Source organism: Anastrepha ludens, chromosome 3 (genome assembly GCF_028408465.1).
Source record: "Anastrepha ludens isolate Willacy chromosome 3, idAnaLude1.1, whole genome shotgun sequence".
Lineage (NCBI taxonomy): Eukaryota > Metazoa > Arthropoda > Insecta > Diptera > Tephritidae > Anastrepha > Anastrepha ludens.
Genome location: NC_071499.1, coordinates 107,193,872 through 107,210,677, shown reverse-complemented (window position 1 = coordinate 107,210,677; position 16,806 = coordinate 107,193,872). Strand labels below are relative to the sequence as shown.

At 38.7% G+C, this 16,806-nt stretch overlaps 1 protein-coding gene across 1 annotated transcript; it reads right to left on the bottom strand.

The window, feature by feature from the left end:
• Window positions 1-534: 534 nt before the first annotated feature.
• Window positions 535-3,776, bottom strand: LOC128858725 (uncharacterized). The gene is made up of 2 exons (XM_054095204.1): window positions 2,717-3,776; window positions 535-2,629 (listed from the first exon to the last, which is right to left on the bottom strand). Exons 1-2 carry the CDS (start codon window positions 2,732-2,734, stop codon window positions 977-979), a joined length of 1,671 nt encoding a protein of 556 aa, XP_053951179.1. The 5' UTR covers window positions 2,735-3,776; the 3' UTR covers window positions 535-976.
• Window positions 3,777-16,806: the final 13,030 nt, after the last annotated feature.

Below are 16,806 nucleotides of genomic sequence, written 5' to 3'. Positions count from 1 at the left end.
TCATTTGCTTTCGTGTTTTATTATCGCGAATCTGCGCTTGTGATCTAATCACCAGCTGGACGGAGTTGAACTGGTTGGCTTGCGCGCGCCTTGCGCTTTTATGAGCGCCGTGACCAGCTTTACTAACTCTTATTTGCCTTTATTGTTTTTTGTTTTTTTTTTGTAAACTCACATAATCGCTGTTGCAATATGTTTTAATTTTGTAATATTTTTATTATGGAAAGTAAAAGTGGCGCAGTGGAATCTACACAAGTCCAATTGCGCTTATTTTATGCTACTCCTACTCTTACCTCTTGAAGCTTACGAGTATTGCGTGCCACTTGGAGTAGTTGACATACATACATACATTTGGGTATTTCACAAACTGTGTGGGCATTCATATTGAATGATGCCCCTGCGGGTACTAAGTAATGATTTCCAGACGCATCGATGGTAGCCTTGCCATGCTAAATATGGACATACAGGTCGAATGCTTAGCTTTTGCCTCTTAAGCTGTCTGTAACCCCAATGGTTTTTTAATAAAAAACGTCAAATTTAAATATAAAAATTAGTATATAAATTAGATTTATTTAGCACACTTTTCTTTAAATAGAAGTGTTCAAATTCGTTAAAATTAAAAAATAATGTATTTATGTATGTAAAACAAAAAACAATGATTTGCGTTTGTCGATCATAATTTAAAATGAACGAGCTGAGGCGTGACGTGATATTTGTGGCGAACAGCCGCATGACCTTTGACCTTTCAATTAATTCAAATGGCAGACGTTGACGACGGAGGCGCATGTGTAGCACGCCTCTTTCCATCTCTTTCTCAGGCTGCTCAGCTATTCTTGGCCTCAACATTAGTGGACTAGAATAAATATGCTTAATCTTAGGCGTATCTACAACATTAGAAAACATATTTATGCGCTTGCTTAGCAACTAAACTTTGGGTGGCTGTTTTATGTATGAGCGCGTTGTCAATACGCGGCGGTCATCAGCGTTTGTACCAGCCGATGCCGCCGCCACCGCCTGACGTCGCCCAACCGCCGCTGCCAGATGATTGCCATCCGCTACCAGACGATTGCCAGCCGCTACCGGACGATGGTGCATAATTGTAGCCTCCACCGCCGCCGCCGCCGCCGCTTGAGCCGCTGTGCGCGCTAGCTGCTGAGGCGACAATAGCTGTGTCGACATGACCGCCGCCGCCACCACCGCCGTAGCCACCACCACCACTGTAGCCTCCACCGCTGTAGCCGCCGCCTCCACTGTGGCCTCCGCCACTGTAACCACCGCCGCCATAGCCGCTAGAACCGCTGCTGGAGGATGCGGCGATCGCTGCAATCTTGGCATCATCGTGTCCACCGCCACCATAACTGCTGCCGCCATAGCCGCCGCCGCCGCCGCCACTACCGTGTGAGTCGCTTGAAGCTGCTATTGCTGCAATGTTGGCAATCGAATGTGCGTCACCGCCGCTGCTGTAACCGCCTCCACCATAACCTCCGCCGCTGCCACCATGTCCGGATGCATCCACTGCGGCTGCCACTGCAGCTAAATGACCTCCACCATGACCGCCTCCGCCGTAGCCACCACCACCATAACCGCCACCACTGCCTCCATGTCCGGATGCATCTGCTGCGGCTGCCACCGCTGCTAAATGGCTGGCATCATGACCGCCACCGCCGTAGCCACCACCACCACTGCCTCCATGTCCGGATGCATCTGCTGCGGCTGCCACCGCTGCTAAATGGCTGGCATCATGACCGCCACCGCCATAGCCGCCACCACTATAACCGCCCCCGCCGCTGCTGTGGGATCCACCAGTTGTTGCCGCCAATGCTGCTATCTTAGCTAAGTGATGTGAATCACCGCCACTGCCGCCGCCGCCACCGCCATATCCACCATGACCGCCTGCACTATAACCACTACCAGATTCTTTAATGATGGCATAAGTATCCACGTGAGCTGCCCCACCGCCATGACCGCCATGTCCGCCTGCACTGTATCCGCCACCGTAGCCGCCGCCACCGCTACCACCGTGTCCACCATGACCGCCTGCGTCCGATATGATAAGAGTATGAGTTTCAGCACCACCTCCATGACCACCACCGTGACCGCCACCATGACCACCACCATGACCACCACCATGACCGCCACCGTGTCCGCCGCCATGTCCGCCACCATGACCACCACCATCTAAAATGATGGTTTCATGATGACCACCGCCGCCGCCGCCGCCGTGTCCATGACCTCCACCTCCGCCACCACCACCATAACCTCCAGCATCTAAAATAATGGTTTCATGATGAGCACCACCGCCGCCGCCGTGCCCATGACCTCCACCACCGCCACCACCACCGTGACCACCACCATCTAAAATGATGGTTTCGTGATGACCACCACCGCCACCGTGACCGTGGCCGCCACCCCCGCCATGACCACCACCGATGAGGCCACCGCCCAATAGTCCACCTGTTAATGGTCCGATTATGTCATCATGTCCACCGCCACCGCCATATCCATGGCCACCACCGCCTCCATGACCATGATCACCATGTTCATCGGCCAGATGGATGCGAATATGTACGTGTTCCTTGCCGAATGTGGGCTTACCATGCACCGCACAACTGGCTAGCAGTAAAGCGCTCAACTGCAATGGAAAATATGAAAAATAGAAAAACTATCCATTAGTATCCACCGAAAGTAGCTGTAATCCATGAAATTCACTAATACGCACAATGAACCACTTGGCCATTTTGTCTGCTGGAAAAATCAAATCACTCTTTTTGTAACTACGCCAGGAGCTTCAGACCGTCTTTGTGTCTCGCTTCCGGTCTGTGAATTCGTTGAATGTTAAACTGCAAATGATACGCCAACTGACACAGTGCAGTGTTTTATACACCACATTCGGATATTATGTAAGCGGTACGCCAGTCTGCCAGCCAACCACCAGCAACAAACGGCCCGAGCCACACAGCTGCTTAAGCGCGCAGTCACAGCGCGAAGCAGCAAGCCAGCTGCCAGAGCCACCACCAGCAAGCGCACACTCCAGCACTAACGAAAAATATGTATTAGCAAGCAGACAGGGAGCGCGGCTGAGACCCAAAATTGCCCACAAGCACACACACCTGAAATATCGCACGATAAAAACGAAGTCAAAACAGCGGCAGCGGCGCACAAAATCTTCCCTAGAGCAGCCAAGCCAACGCTGCGGCACATCAACAGACACATCTCTGCTAGTAGCCTGCCTGATGGTTCCTACCAGCCAGTTACCTGCTACTGCTAGTTGCTTGCTGCTGGCTGTTGCCACAGGTCCAACATATTGCAGGGCTTTCACGTAATCGCTTTTGCGCGGTGACCTTTGCGCGCGCTGCGGTGCGCATTATTTCTCTCTCTACAACGAGTAACGTCCGCCTTATGTTGCACAAACACAGGCACAGAGCGTCGCATCACATTTTGTTTGGCGCTCCAACACTTCCGTGGCGCGCCTGAAAGACAGTTTGAATGTGCAGACATTGTCAAAAAATATACAGGAAATGCAAGGAAACGACAATGTAGGCTTTAGGCTAGCTTCGGTAAATGCAGTCATACATATGTACATACATATAAATATGCATATGTACATCTGTATGCACAAACATGAAGCTTATTAGTTTGGCCAACACCAGTTAAAGGGAAAATCAATATTTACTCAATATTAACTCCTCTGGGCTCCGCAATTTTCAGGTAAATTAATCTTTAAAAAATTTCAAATATTTCTTTATATTTGCTTGCAGTACTCATGGCTTTGCTTATTCAGCCAGCGGAGCAACGGAAGCGTTTCCTCATTTGCATTGCAAAGGCCATCATAAACTTGCATGTAATCATTAGCTACAACAAAAGCAACTACAAGTACAAACAGTAGAAACCGCATTATCGCCTAAACTTGGAAATAGCATCGTAAAGAGTCTGCATAAGCGTTACATTAACTACTACTATGAAAATACAACAACAAAATTTTTAATGAAAAACAAAAAAAGAAAACAAAGTTATAAAACAGCAACATTTATAAGTAATCTAAAAATCAAGTATAAGGCCAACAACAACAACAAGCATTTTAAAAACCGATACGCCACATACCAATCACGAATCATCATCATCGCCATTACTACATATTGTACGTGTAATGACATTCACACATCCAGCGGCAAGTGCACTCATCGGCTCAGACATCATTTTCGTGACTCTTTCACCACTTTCATATGTTTTGGTATTCGTTCGGCAGCAACTCGTTCGTTAATCTTTAGTGTTTTTGGGGTCTCGGCTAATGTTAACATCTACTGCTTGAACATAAAATGATTACTGTGTATTGTTAGTGTTGTATGAATTGTTGCTTTATTGCGGAATTATGTGTTGCTGCTGACACTAGTTCAATATGTTAATAGTTGTTGGTTTGATAAACCGATATTACCTGAATGAGTGAGAGTGAGCGAGTGTGTGAGTGTGTGAATATAAGTGTGTTGCTTAATTCGAGTCAAGTGTTGCTACATGGTAATATTGGTCCAGCAAACGAATTGAGATTTGAAACTATGTTGGCTCTTTATGGGAGGTTTACTCCCATTTTTTATTATTTTATTATTGTTTAACGTTGTGTATTTTCTGCTCAAGCATCAAACAACAAATATATAAATAATAAAAATAAATATAAAAATAATAAATCCTTAACATTTACTAGTGTTTCTATATCATGTGAATTTATGCTAACAAATAGCACCATTGAACTCACCATATCGTCCAACAAATATTATGAATAATATAACAACAAAAGTGCTGCAAAGGAAATCGTTCCAGTTTTACATCGATCATATCTAGAAGCACTTTCCGCTGAGTCCTAGCAAACTTTAGGTAGCTGAAGGAACCGTTACACTCACTCTGCTCGTAAAACTGATAATTTTTTTGTAATGCCACTGTGACTTGGTAAGAAATGATTCAAAAGCAATTGAAATGCGTGAAATACGCTGCAGAATTCTGTAGGCCAAATATGAAATTAATGGAGAGTTCCTGAAGGAATTCAGCAACATCAAACCATTTTTGAAAAAGCAAGATCTTATGATATAAATTGTGTTTTTAAGAGCTTGAAAACTTAGAATTATAATAAAAAAAAAAAAAAAATATTGTTGGCATGATTTTTGTTATTATAATCTGGTAGATAATTTCATGGCGTTTATTTTTTGAGTATGCCGCATTTGACCGTCGTGGCTACGAGTTACATTCGATCACTCCACTTTCTGGCTACTCTTTCCGATAAATCAGATTAATAAATCTAAATGAGCCCAATCAACAGAAATGCAACGCAAACGACAGTCATTTGGCTTCAATTCTTGCACGAGCTGTATTTTATAGACATGCAAGTCAAGATCCTTACGTAAAACTTTCCAAGTCGTCGAAGGATAAAAGCCAAAGGCCAGAAACTTGACAAAGACGACGAATCGATATTTTGGTGTCTTATTTAACACTTCGCGAACAGATTTCTTTTTTTTTCAGAATAAATTTCCACAATATTCACATGTTTGGCAGGCTTTTTTATAAAAATATAGCTCTTACCACAGTGTATACAGTGCGCCCCAGAATGTTAGAAAGAAGATTGCGCCCATCAGAGAGTAATCAACGTCACGTTTTTCCAAGTTGTGCAGTATTGCCAACCATTTGCTCTTCGCAACAAATTTAGTGCTTTTTTATACCGAAAATGCGAAAATTTTGAAATTTCGTGTTTGTTTCTTTTTTTTTAATTTAAAACTACCGAAACTTTAAGTTAAAAAAAAACTGTATTGTTATACAAAAGAAGGTTAAAAAAGGTCACTCCGAGAAGATTTTAGTGATAATGAAAATTAGTTGGTTCTTATAAAATTTGATACTTTGAAAGTGTGAATTTAATTTTTTGCCCCTTTTAAAATTATGCAAAAATATTAAATGTCCCTCTCCAACCCTTCTTAAGATTGAAAACCTTTTTACACATTTTAAAAGGCGTTTGAATTTACTGAATGCGGATTAAAATCATAGAGGTGTAATCGTTTCTTCTGGCCATCAATCCGTAGTGGCACATAGGGCATCAAGAGGTGTTGTATTCATTGTAAAAATAAGCCACAAAATACCAGAAAATACTAAAGAAGCCATACTGGCATTTTTACAAAAAGAGTACCTTATCTAGTTACATAACCTCAAATATAGCAAATAAGTCGTTCCCTTAACAAAAGGGTCTCGCTTAACAAAAAAAAAAAACTCTTAAATTAAATTGTACATAAGCATAACATATTTATTAAAAAACAAACGCACATTCTAAAGACAATTTGTCACGCATACAAAGTTCTTTAAGTGATTCAATAAAAATTTGGTGTTTTATTTTCTTTAAATGGGCATTTTAGTGCGTTTTTATATCCAAAGCTAGGCAACACTGCAGTAGCGAGAGGGAGATTTGATTGCCGAAAGCAGAAGAACACCAACAACACCGGCAATCGTGGGCAATGCCACAAGATGTTAAAAAAAGTAAAGCTAAATAAAACTGAGAGAATTATTTAAAAAATTATTAAAAAATGTATATTATACAAAATTATAAACATTACAGTTTAATTAGAACAGGCTAGAAAAATGTAATGAAGAAAGAACTAAAACTCTGAGACTAAAAAACAAACAAAAAATGCTAAATCGAGTTACGAAAATGGTAATCTGGCCATACTGGAGCTAAAATCACGTAACTCGTTGTCAAATTCGCTGAGAACCAAGTAACGGGACCACGATAGGCGCCATCTCATTATTCCAATGAAAACTAGTTTAGCACCACTGCAGAGAGGAATAATTGCCAAGAATACGTCACTTATAGGTGTATGTTGTTGTACGTTCACCAAAAATTCGGAGTTGGCTTAGAACATTTCTTTGGCGCCATAAAGTATGCAGGGGGTCCCAATGACCTCTCCAACCCACTTCAATTTAAGTACCGTTTGTGGAAATATCTGGTTGGTAAAAAATTTAATAATTTTATTTACCAAGTACGTTATGATTAATAGAACGAACGAATTAATAAAACAATACCGAAATACTGAGTACAACGCTTAAGGGGGGATTCCCATTTCAAACGCCAAAAAATACGGTTTTTTACGAATTTTTATTGGGAAAACTATCAGTTGAATCAGCCATATTTATTATGCATTATATAAAATCAACTTCAATTTTTGATCGATTCTCTGGAAAATTGTGGCTTTGACTACGCTCGAGGTGAAATTTCTGTGAAAATTCGTGGTCGCTGGCCGCCACGATAACTCAGCTCCAGGTTGTCTGAATGGAAAAATTCAAATGGAATTTTACTCCTTTGTCGAAAATTAATATAACTGCAATGGTTGAAAGACAAAGTTTGTTTTTTTTCGCCCCTTTTTTCCTCGGATTTTTATTTATAAAAAAAAAAGTCATGCATGTATCTTATTTTCCGTAGTTTATGACAGAGACAGATATTAGTTCGAGATTCGTGTCAAATTTGACAGCAATCGACAGAATAGTTCTCGAGATATCATGGCGGCCGTATAGAAAAATGCTGTTTCGAGAGAAACGCATTCAAATAAAAAAAAATATATAAATAATTGGCGCATTCAAATATTTATGTGAAAAAAGGTATACATTTAAGACTCACAGCATTTTCGTGTTAATCAGCTATTCCAGGACCATATAGTACTCCCTCTTCCTCTTCAAAAAATTGATTTTGTACCATCTGCTGACCCCGTTGCATTAAGGCTCGGAATAAAAACCGCCGCTGGGCTATTGCTCGCGGGCTTTCTCAGTATTATGGAGCGCGCCGAGTTCATTGATCACGCATAACTTCGACAATTTAACGAATTTTGTCATGAAATTTTGCACAGAATTCTTTGAAAGTATAATAAACAAGAATCGGTCAAAACAAAAAATCTATTTTTTTAAGCCGGGGAATGGGAATCCCCCTTAATATTGAAGTCGACAATGTAGATCCCTCTGTATAATTCTCTGAGTTAGATTAAATAGTCCCGCATGCGCACAACAACAAAGTAGAAAACGGTACTCAAGTTGAAGAATCTTACGAAGATGCATTGGAGAACATCTCAGGTTATATTATTAATAATATTTCGATCGAAAATGGATGGTCATGGATGCACCAAAAGAGGAGAAATTTTATGAAACCATATGCAAAATGTTTAAATGATTTAAAACATTTTGAAAATGTATTATTAACGGTAACAACATTGGCAGTAAAAATATTATGTAATGTAGTTATGGAAAAAAATAGATGTACATTCCGTCAAAAAAGTAACGGGAATCGTTCTATAAAACGCAAAATAATTGTTTATTCATCCAAATTTATTTTGTCGCCTTCGAAATAGGCAAAATATGCCAACGAATAGTCCAGTCGACAAATTACCTTTTAAACGCGTTTGAAGAGATCTTCTTCAGCTCCTTCAGCGAATTCTCCTTAATGGCCTCTACCGACTCAAAGCGGCGTCCGCGGAGTGACAATTTAACTTTTGGGAAAAGGAAAAAGTCACAGTTCGATGATATTTGTTCTCATCACCTGTTGTGATGCGCTGGATAAACGTTGGGTCCGAATTCACTTGCTCAAGCATGTCTTCAGCCACCTCCTTCGATGAATTTTTTGAAAGAAATTCAACTCTCTTGGAACGAGTCGAGCAGCCATGAAAATTTTAATGCCTTTAAAAACATTAAACTATGTCTACTTAACCTATAAGAATTCTTATATTCATTGGCTTAATAAATAAATGCTAGATGAACTTGAATTATCAAAAGAAACTTTAAATTCTGATTAGATTTTTATTAAATACTTTTTTTCAAATTTAATAAAATATTATTTAAAAACAATTTAGAAGAAAAATAAGAAACCATTAAAAACTAAAAAATTTACTTCGCATTTGTAATCAAATACTTAAAAAACTATTAGAAACGTGATTTCAATTGATTTCGCGTTTTTTTTCTTAGGATTGCAGAGTTTTGGTCACTCAATAGAGTCTTCTTGCCCAGAGCACAAGGGGAAGTGGTCCAACGTCATCACATTGTGACCAAAATTTCCAAAATTATCTATGAGTTCAACAAAATAATATTTGTCTTATTAAATAATACATTTTAAATTATTTGCAAAAGTTATTGGCCAGCACCGATCCATAGGATAAGTAAAATGGTCAATATAACAATTCAAAAATATGAAACCCATTCTGAAAAATACATTATATAATTTCCATCACCCTTTACTTGAACTCATAAAAGCCGGTCATTTCAATTTCCTTATCTATTTCATCTCGCACCGCACCGCACTCATCTCTCGCTTACCATTGGTTACTTCATTTCAAATACGAGTATATATTTTCGTTTTATTAATTCGCTTTCGTATTCGCTTTGCTTTTTTTACTTTCTAAGCTCCATTGTTATGTTTATTATGATTTTGTTGTTGCCCGTGTTCATATAAGCGACATCAGTGTACCATGGGCGAGGTCATGGTCGTATTTGTGCTTAATTAAACGCGATGCCTGAGCATTGTTACAGCTGTTGTGCTCTGTTCGCTCCTCGCTCTGTAGCGTGAAGCTGCAGACGTCTGCATACACAGGTGGTTTTCCGTTATGTTTTACTTCCCAACTAATGTTCGATTGGATTTGCTGTTTGGTTTTCTGCCGGCTTTTTGCTCTGTACATAATATTATGATTACAGTTAGTCGTTGATCTGCCGAAGTATTTGTGCGTACATACATACAGAGGGGGTCAAAATTATTCATATACAGGGGTTATTTCTCAATTTTCCCAATTTATATCTCAAATATATTTAATTAATATTGTATTAGTTCAAAAGTGTTGTTGCTTTATTACATATCGGAAAGCAATAATAAGGTTACCCAGAAATATTAAATTACCAAAAAATAAAAAATTAAACGAAGTGTGAAAAAAAAACAAGTACAAAATGTAGAGTGAAATAAGTGGTAGGGGAGCAATGAATGTAGTAAAACTTGTATTGAGTGAACGTATTTGGGTCAAGACGTACTACCTTAAAATTTTAAAAGAAAAATTGAGCTCTGGAATTAACCTATACTTAACAGGATTTGATTGAAAACTAATGAGCCTTATTTTTTTAAGCAGTTTTATTAAACCTTTTGGCTTATACAACTAATATTCTTCAAAATAGGACCCTTGAGCGTCAATACACCACTGGTAGCGGTCCTTCCACTGCAGGAAACATTTTTTAAACTCATCCGCGGGAATCGTGTTCACTTCGGCTGTCACAGTTTTTTGGATCGCCTCGATGGAGTCGAAACGCCTCCACTTCAACTGTCTTTTCAGGCGCGGGAACAAGAAGAAGTCCGGCTGGAACAGGTCTGGGCTGTAGGGAGAGTGGGGAAGCACCGGAACCCCCACCTTGGCCAATGCAGAGGTGCAGAGGAAGGTGGTGTGCGCCGGCGCATTGTCGTGATGAAGGGTCCAATTGTTGACGAGGTCGGGCCGAACCCGGGCGACGCGGTTTTTCAGCCGAAGGAGCATTTCTTTGTAAACTGCCGCGTTTACAGTGCTTCCTGGAGGTACAAACGTTTGATCAAGTAACGTTGCTCCAACAATCGCTGCATTTTCGCCACTGCAAAATCCTAACACACTTTTAAAACAGCTTTCACGCGCGGAGCGATGTTGACTGCACCGCCGTTGCCAGCGAAATGGGACCGGTTTCTAGTGGAAGGGGAAGGTCCAACGATCATTTTCCCCCACCAGCCGATTCGGTTGATCGCTTGGCAGACGCTCCGCGCGGAAAGGCTCATTACTTTTCAATCAAACCCTGTATATGAAAACATAAATTACAGAAATCTAATAAAAATTTGACTAAAAAATTGGTTTATTTCAAGGAAAACACAATAAATGAAGTTATCAAACAGAAATAAAAGTTATTTTATTTTGCAGTTATTGATATTTTACTGAAGATAATCCTTTTTTTGAACATTGAAATGTGTGAATAATTTTTTTTCTCTTAAATTTTAAGACGCTTCATGTTTCATGCCAATTCTTGAAGCATAACACTAGTCTAAGGCCACGCTTTATTTAGAAGTTCAAAGTAGTTTATTATTCAATGTATTCACTCCTTTTTGTACAAAATTTTCCAAATTCCTCTTTCTCGAATTCATTTTTCAAAATACATGATTCCTAAAAATTTTATTTTTAAAAAATTCTAATATATATACTCGTATTTGGTTTTTGTTTCAGCCCTTAGACTTTGCGATAAATCTTTGCGCAAGCGGGGGAGCTCACAAAAAAACTGCTGGTTTAAATAATAATTAAAAAATTATTGGCTCTGTAATTGCCATTTTGCATCAGATTGATAAGAAGCAACCTTTTTGATTTATTTATTTATAATTGGCGCGTACACCCTTTTTGGGTGTTTGGCCGAGCTCCTCCTCCTATTTGTGGCGTACGTCCTGATGTTGTTCCACAAATGGAGGGACCTACAGTTTCAAGCCGACTCCGAATGGCAGATATTTTTCATGGGGAGCCAGATTCGACCAACGTTCTCTCTGTGAATTCCGAATGCTAGTCACGCACCAACCCATTCGGCTACGACCGCCGGCGGAACCTTTTTGATACTTCACAAAATATTAAAGTGGCCGCCTTAGCCGCATGGGATGGTGCGTGACTACAATTCGGAAGTGCGCAGATTCAAAATACCGAGCATGAAACACCAAGTGTTGAAACACTTTTTTCTAATAATGCCCGTCGCAGTAGCGCAGGCAATGACGAAAATTCGAGTATATTTATGCCAAAAAAAAACTCCTCATAAAAACTATTTGCTATTCGGTGCCAAATATATGGTGGAGGATCACGAGGAAACACCCAAGAAGGATATATAAGGGAATATATGTATATGTGTGTATATATAAATATTAAAGAAACTCTCTGAAGATAAATTCTAGTTTGTGTTTCACAGCCCCATAATTAATTTTCAAAAAATTTCGTTATTTTCGGCCGCTGCTCTGGTTTGAGTGCATTAAATTTTAGTAAAGTTTTCGTTACTTTTAGTTATATTATCAATAGATACATTTTATTTAAAACAAAATTTTCGGTAACATTCATTTTTCTTATATCTAATGTAATGGAGAATCTGTTGTGTATGAATAATTTTGCCCACCTCTGTATGTTACTGTGATGTCGGTTGATTAGATACGAACCGTAGGCAGCGAGAGTGAAAATGAGGTGAGTACATTGGTTTTTGTTGCTTCTGTAATCTTTTGTTTGTTTTCTGTTTTTTTGTTTCTTTCTTAGGTAGCACACGCTTGTACATATTTTAGTGTGAACCCAGACTCAACTCCATGCCCGCCTTTGATTAATTATGTTAACTAAAATAGTTTTGTAATAATTATCTTACTTTCTTGTTGACCCAAAATCGATATTTTTGTTTGAATACCTGAACGTGAGCATTTCGATTGAGCGACTTGATTATACTCATAAGTGTACGCACAAGTGTAGCGCAGATTATGTCATCAATTTATAGGTCAGACGTGAGTATACAAATTTCTCATGGGATGCTATAAAAAGAGTCTATGGAATGTCCGTCAAAGTTCATTTGCCGAATGATGAACCAAAAGCTGCGCAGACCATTTGGCGGTAAATAAAATGTTTACGAGCATTCTAGTTTCCTTAGAAGGGAATTGAGTGCAGTGGGTTAGATTGTTGAAGTTGATAAAATAAAGTCACCGAACAGAGTAAATGGACATAGGTAGGGTGGTTGTCGTAAGACACACTTAGACCTTCCGCAGGTCCATTGTGAAAGAAAATATTTTTTTCTAGACTTGATTAATCTAACTATAAGGTTAGAGGTATGCTTTGGATCGCCAACTTACTGATGAACCGAACGTAAAGCCATGATTTCCTCAGCATAGGAAATAATATAAATATTAAAGGAAAATATTTCTGGGGTGAATTTCTGTAATTCGATAGTCGACACTCGTTTGCTCGACACTTTAATTCGATATCGAATGCGCGACGATCCCATTTTGTTGCCCGTATTTCGATATTTGTACTATCGTTTTCATATTTTCGGAAGTGTTTGAAAAGTGGTTTATAGTATAGCTGTCAAAAAGTGCATGAGAGTAAATATGTACAATTGGCGTTATTTTTTAATTTTGGAAGATTTTAATGAAGAAACCTCTTCAATAAATAGAAGGAGAATACGCGATGCGTCGAATCGAATGGAATTGTCCGATTTATAGTAAGATTAATACAAATTTCATTAAGTAAATATCAAAGTATTTCTTTTTCACAGCTTCCAAACAAAATACCGACTGACCAAGGAGGTTTTTATGTACGTTCTTTGTGAAGTAAACCTTAGAGAAGGGCTAAGGACTACATATATACCTCCAATTTTGAGGCTAGCTACAACGCTGGAGATATTAACAGGTGGCGGTTACCAGTGGCAAACTGGCGGCGCACACACAGCAGCAATGGGGCACAGTACTCTGTCGAAGATATTTCGCAGCACATTATCGTCGATGGAAGGAACTCTATGCAACCAATGGATATCTTTCGAAAAAAACTTCCAGCCGTGCAAAGAGTGGCTCCATGAAAAATATAACTTTCTTGGAAGTAAGTAGTGCAATATTAACGAAATTTAAATTTTTTACTATTTTCATTCATCGCAGTTGTTGGTGCCGTAGATGGTACTCATTTAATGCTGTTGAGACCTATTGAGAACGAACATATCGCACTTGTTACGTTAAAGCGTAACAACTCAAAAAGAAAGGAAAAGAGTAACCACTAAAAAATTTGTTATTTTAGCGCAACTACTAAACAAATAAGAATGAAACAACCGTTATATTGTTTTTAATGATATTTTCGTGCAATTACATACTTTTCCCCTTGTAATACCTATATTATTAATATTTATGGAAACAGTTTTTCGTCTCTACTGAAAATGTTCAGATTTTGAGTTGTTACGCTTTAACGTAACAAGTGCGATATATACATCAACAGGAAAGGAAAGCATAGTATAAACGCGAAGATTGTAAAAATATACTTACACTAGCACTTAATCCTTTTTTTTTGGAGTTATCGTACTCTCCATTTCTTATTGCAGATATGTGACCATACGGAGGGGCTGCGCGCAATTCCTTTGTTTGGAAAGCCTCAAATGAGAGGAAGGTAATGGAGCGGCGCTACAATAATGGAGATACAAGTTCGTGGCTATTCGGTGAGTAATTAAATAGGAAAAAATTAAGTGACGAGAATAAATATGAATATTTTTAGGGGATCCTGGATACCCTCTTGTGCCATGGCTTATGACCCCGTATCGATAACGCGAAAATTAAACCGACGTAGGTTGTTGATTTCATCGAAAATTTGTCTCTTAATTATAATAATATCGTTGTAGCAGGAGATTTTAACAGCGACCTGCTATGTGAAAATGAGTTCATGTTAGCCATGCGGAGCTTGGGTTTGTTCCCCGCTAACGGCTCTATGCCTACACATTTCACGAAAACTAGTAGCTCTTTGCTAGATATATTTTTTGTTAACGATACCGCTAAAAACCAGCTTTCTGTGCCAGGTTTTTCTAAGCACGATCTAATTTTCATGACATTTGACTTCCAACTGACCTATGACACTAAATACTATTCGTACCGTGATTTTCTACGCATAGATTATAAGCTTCTTGAAGGGGCTGTGGAGGAAATTGACTGGGAATGTATTCATAACTTAATATCTAGTAATGAGCAAATTAGCTTCATTGAAGAAAACATTAGCTCGCTCTTTCACCGCTTTGTACCACTTGTACACAAAACCAGTAATTGATAAAAACCGGCCATGGTTCAGCAACCATATTAAACACTTGATTTGCAAACGCAACAAAGCGTATCGCAAATGGAAGAGCTTCAGAACCTCGGAAACTTATAACATCTTTAAGGCTTGCAGACGAGATGTTAACAAATCAATTAGATTGAGTAAACGGGATTGTGAACAAAAATCAACCTATGCTAGATTTATGTGATGTTAATGTAAATGTACGAAAAGAGAATTTCGTGTGCTTGCCCGGCTCTGTTAATAATATATGTATGTTATCGTCGTATGTATGTTATCGTCGAACATCGATGTTCATCGAGCATCCCTAAGTCGGGGTTTAGATGTAGTAGGAGCTGCACCACAGCACTCCTAAAAGTGTCTGATGACATAAGGCTCAACATTGACAAAAAGCATGTGACTTTTCTACTCTCTACTTGACCATTCAAAGGCATTTGACTCCGTAGACCATAAACTCTTAATTTTGAAGCTTAAAAACTTATTTAGCTTTTCAACGTCGGCTTTGACTCTTATAGAAACGTATCTTAGTGACCTATTACAAGCCGTATGTGGTGATAATACCATGTCAAACTTTCTCCCTGTAACCAGAGGTGTACCTCAAGGCTCTATCCTTGGCCCTCTTTTATTTGTCTTGTACATTAACGATTTGTTCGGTGTGATTAAATATAGTGATGTCCATGTATATGCTGAGGACGTTCAATTATATGTTAGTTGTCCCATTAGCTGTATTGATATTTGCATAAGTAATATGAATTCTGACTTGAGCCTCACAAGCAAGTGGGCTTCTGAAAACGGGTTAATTCTTAATCCTGATAAGTCCCAATGTATCGTTATTTACAAAAAATTTATCAAGCTCGATGGCTATACACAAGTCAAACTAAATGGCGCAGTGATTAAATATGTGGACAATGTTAAAAATTTAGGGGTTACATTTAATAGAACTTTGACATGGAGCAACCACATCTTTACTGTCATAGGCAAAGTTTATGGCATGCTCCGAAATTTATGGACAACTTAATATTTTACACCAGTAAACACTCGACTGCTACTAGCTAAAACGTATTTGTTACCAACGTTACTGTATGGTTAGGAGTTATATACTCCTTGTGATAGTGTGTGTCGTACTAAGCTTAATGTTTTGTATAACAACATTGCTAGATACGTGTACTGTAAAAAACGTTATGACCATATTTCTGTATTTGCGAAAAAAATTGCTTCCGTATCCTTTTACGATTTGCTTAGGTTTAAAAGTTTAGTTTTACTCCACAAGATCATAAACACTCAGAAACCCAGATACCTCAAAGATCGACTTATGCCTTCAAAGTCCTGCCGTTCGTTAAACTTAGTCCCGATGAAATACCGTTGCTTGGTGACTAAACGTCAATACTTTGTGTTCTCTGTCCGTCTTTGGAATACCTTACCTTACAAAATTAAACGTATAAAAGAAAGCTCGTGTTTCAAAAATAAATTGCTTCGCTATCTTGCCGAAAATTGCTGAATGTACTCAAATGGATCCACATTATTTGAATCTCTTCAAATTAATCCCTACTCCTACTACTACTATTTTTACCTTACTTTCCTTTTAATACTTTCTCCAACTTATACTTCTTTATTACTATAAGTAATTCTAATTTTAATTTTGATTTTACTGTTAATCCTTCTATGTAAACTATTCTTAAGGTCAATCATTGTAAAAATAACCTATGGTTGTATGTTTTGACTTTAATAATAATAAATAATAAATAATAAGTAGGCAAATGTATTTTCAACGACATTCATAGTAAGGCTAGAAGCATTGTCGAAAGGAGCATTGGCGTATACAAAGGTTCCTGTATTTATTGAATCAAATGTGAATATACTAACTTTAATTGCATTGTTCACTTTAAGCCGCTAGAGAATATTATCGGACGATAGAAAGTCAAGGTATAACCCAACATTGATTGCAAAAATTGCTCTAAGACTTGAATCTTAATTTTTTTATACTGCACTTCAGTTGCAATTTGTG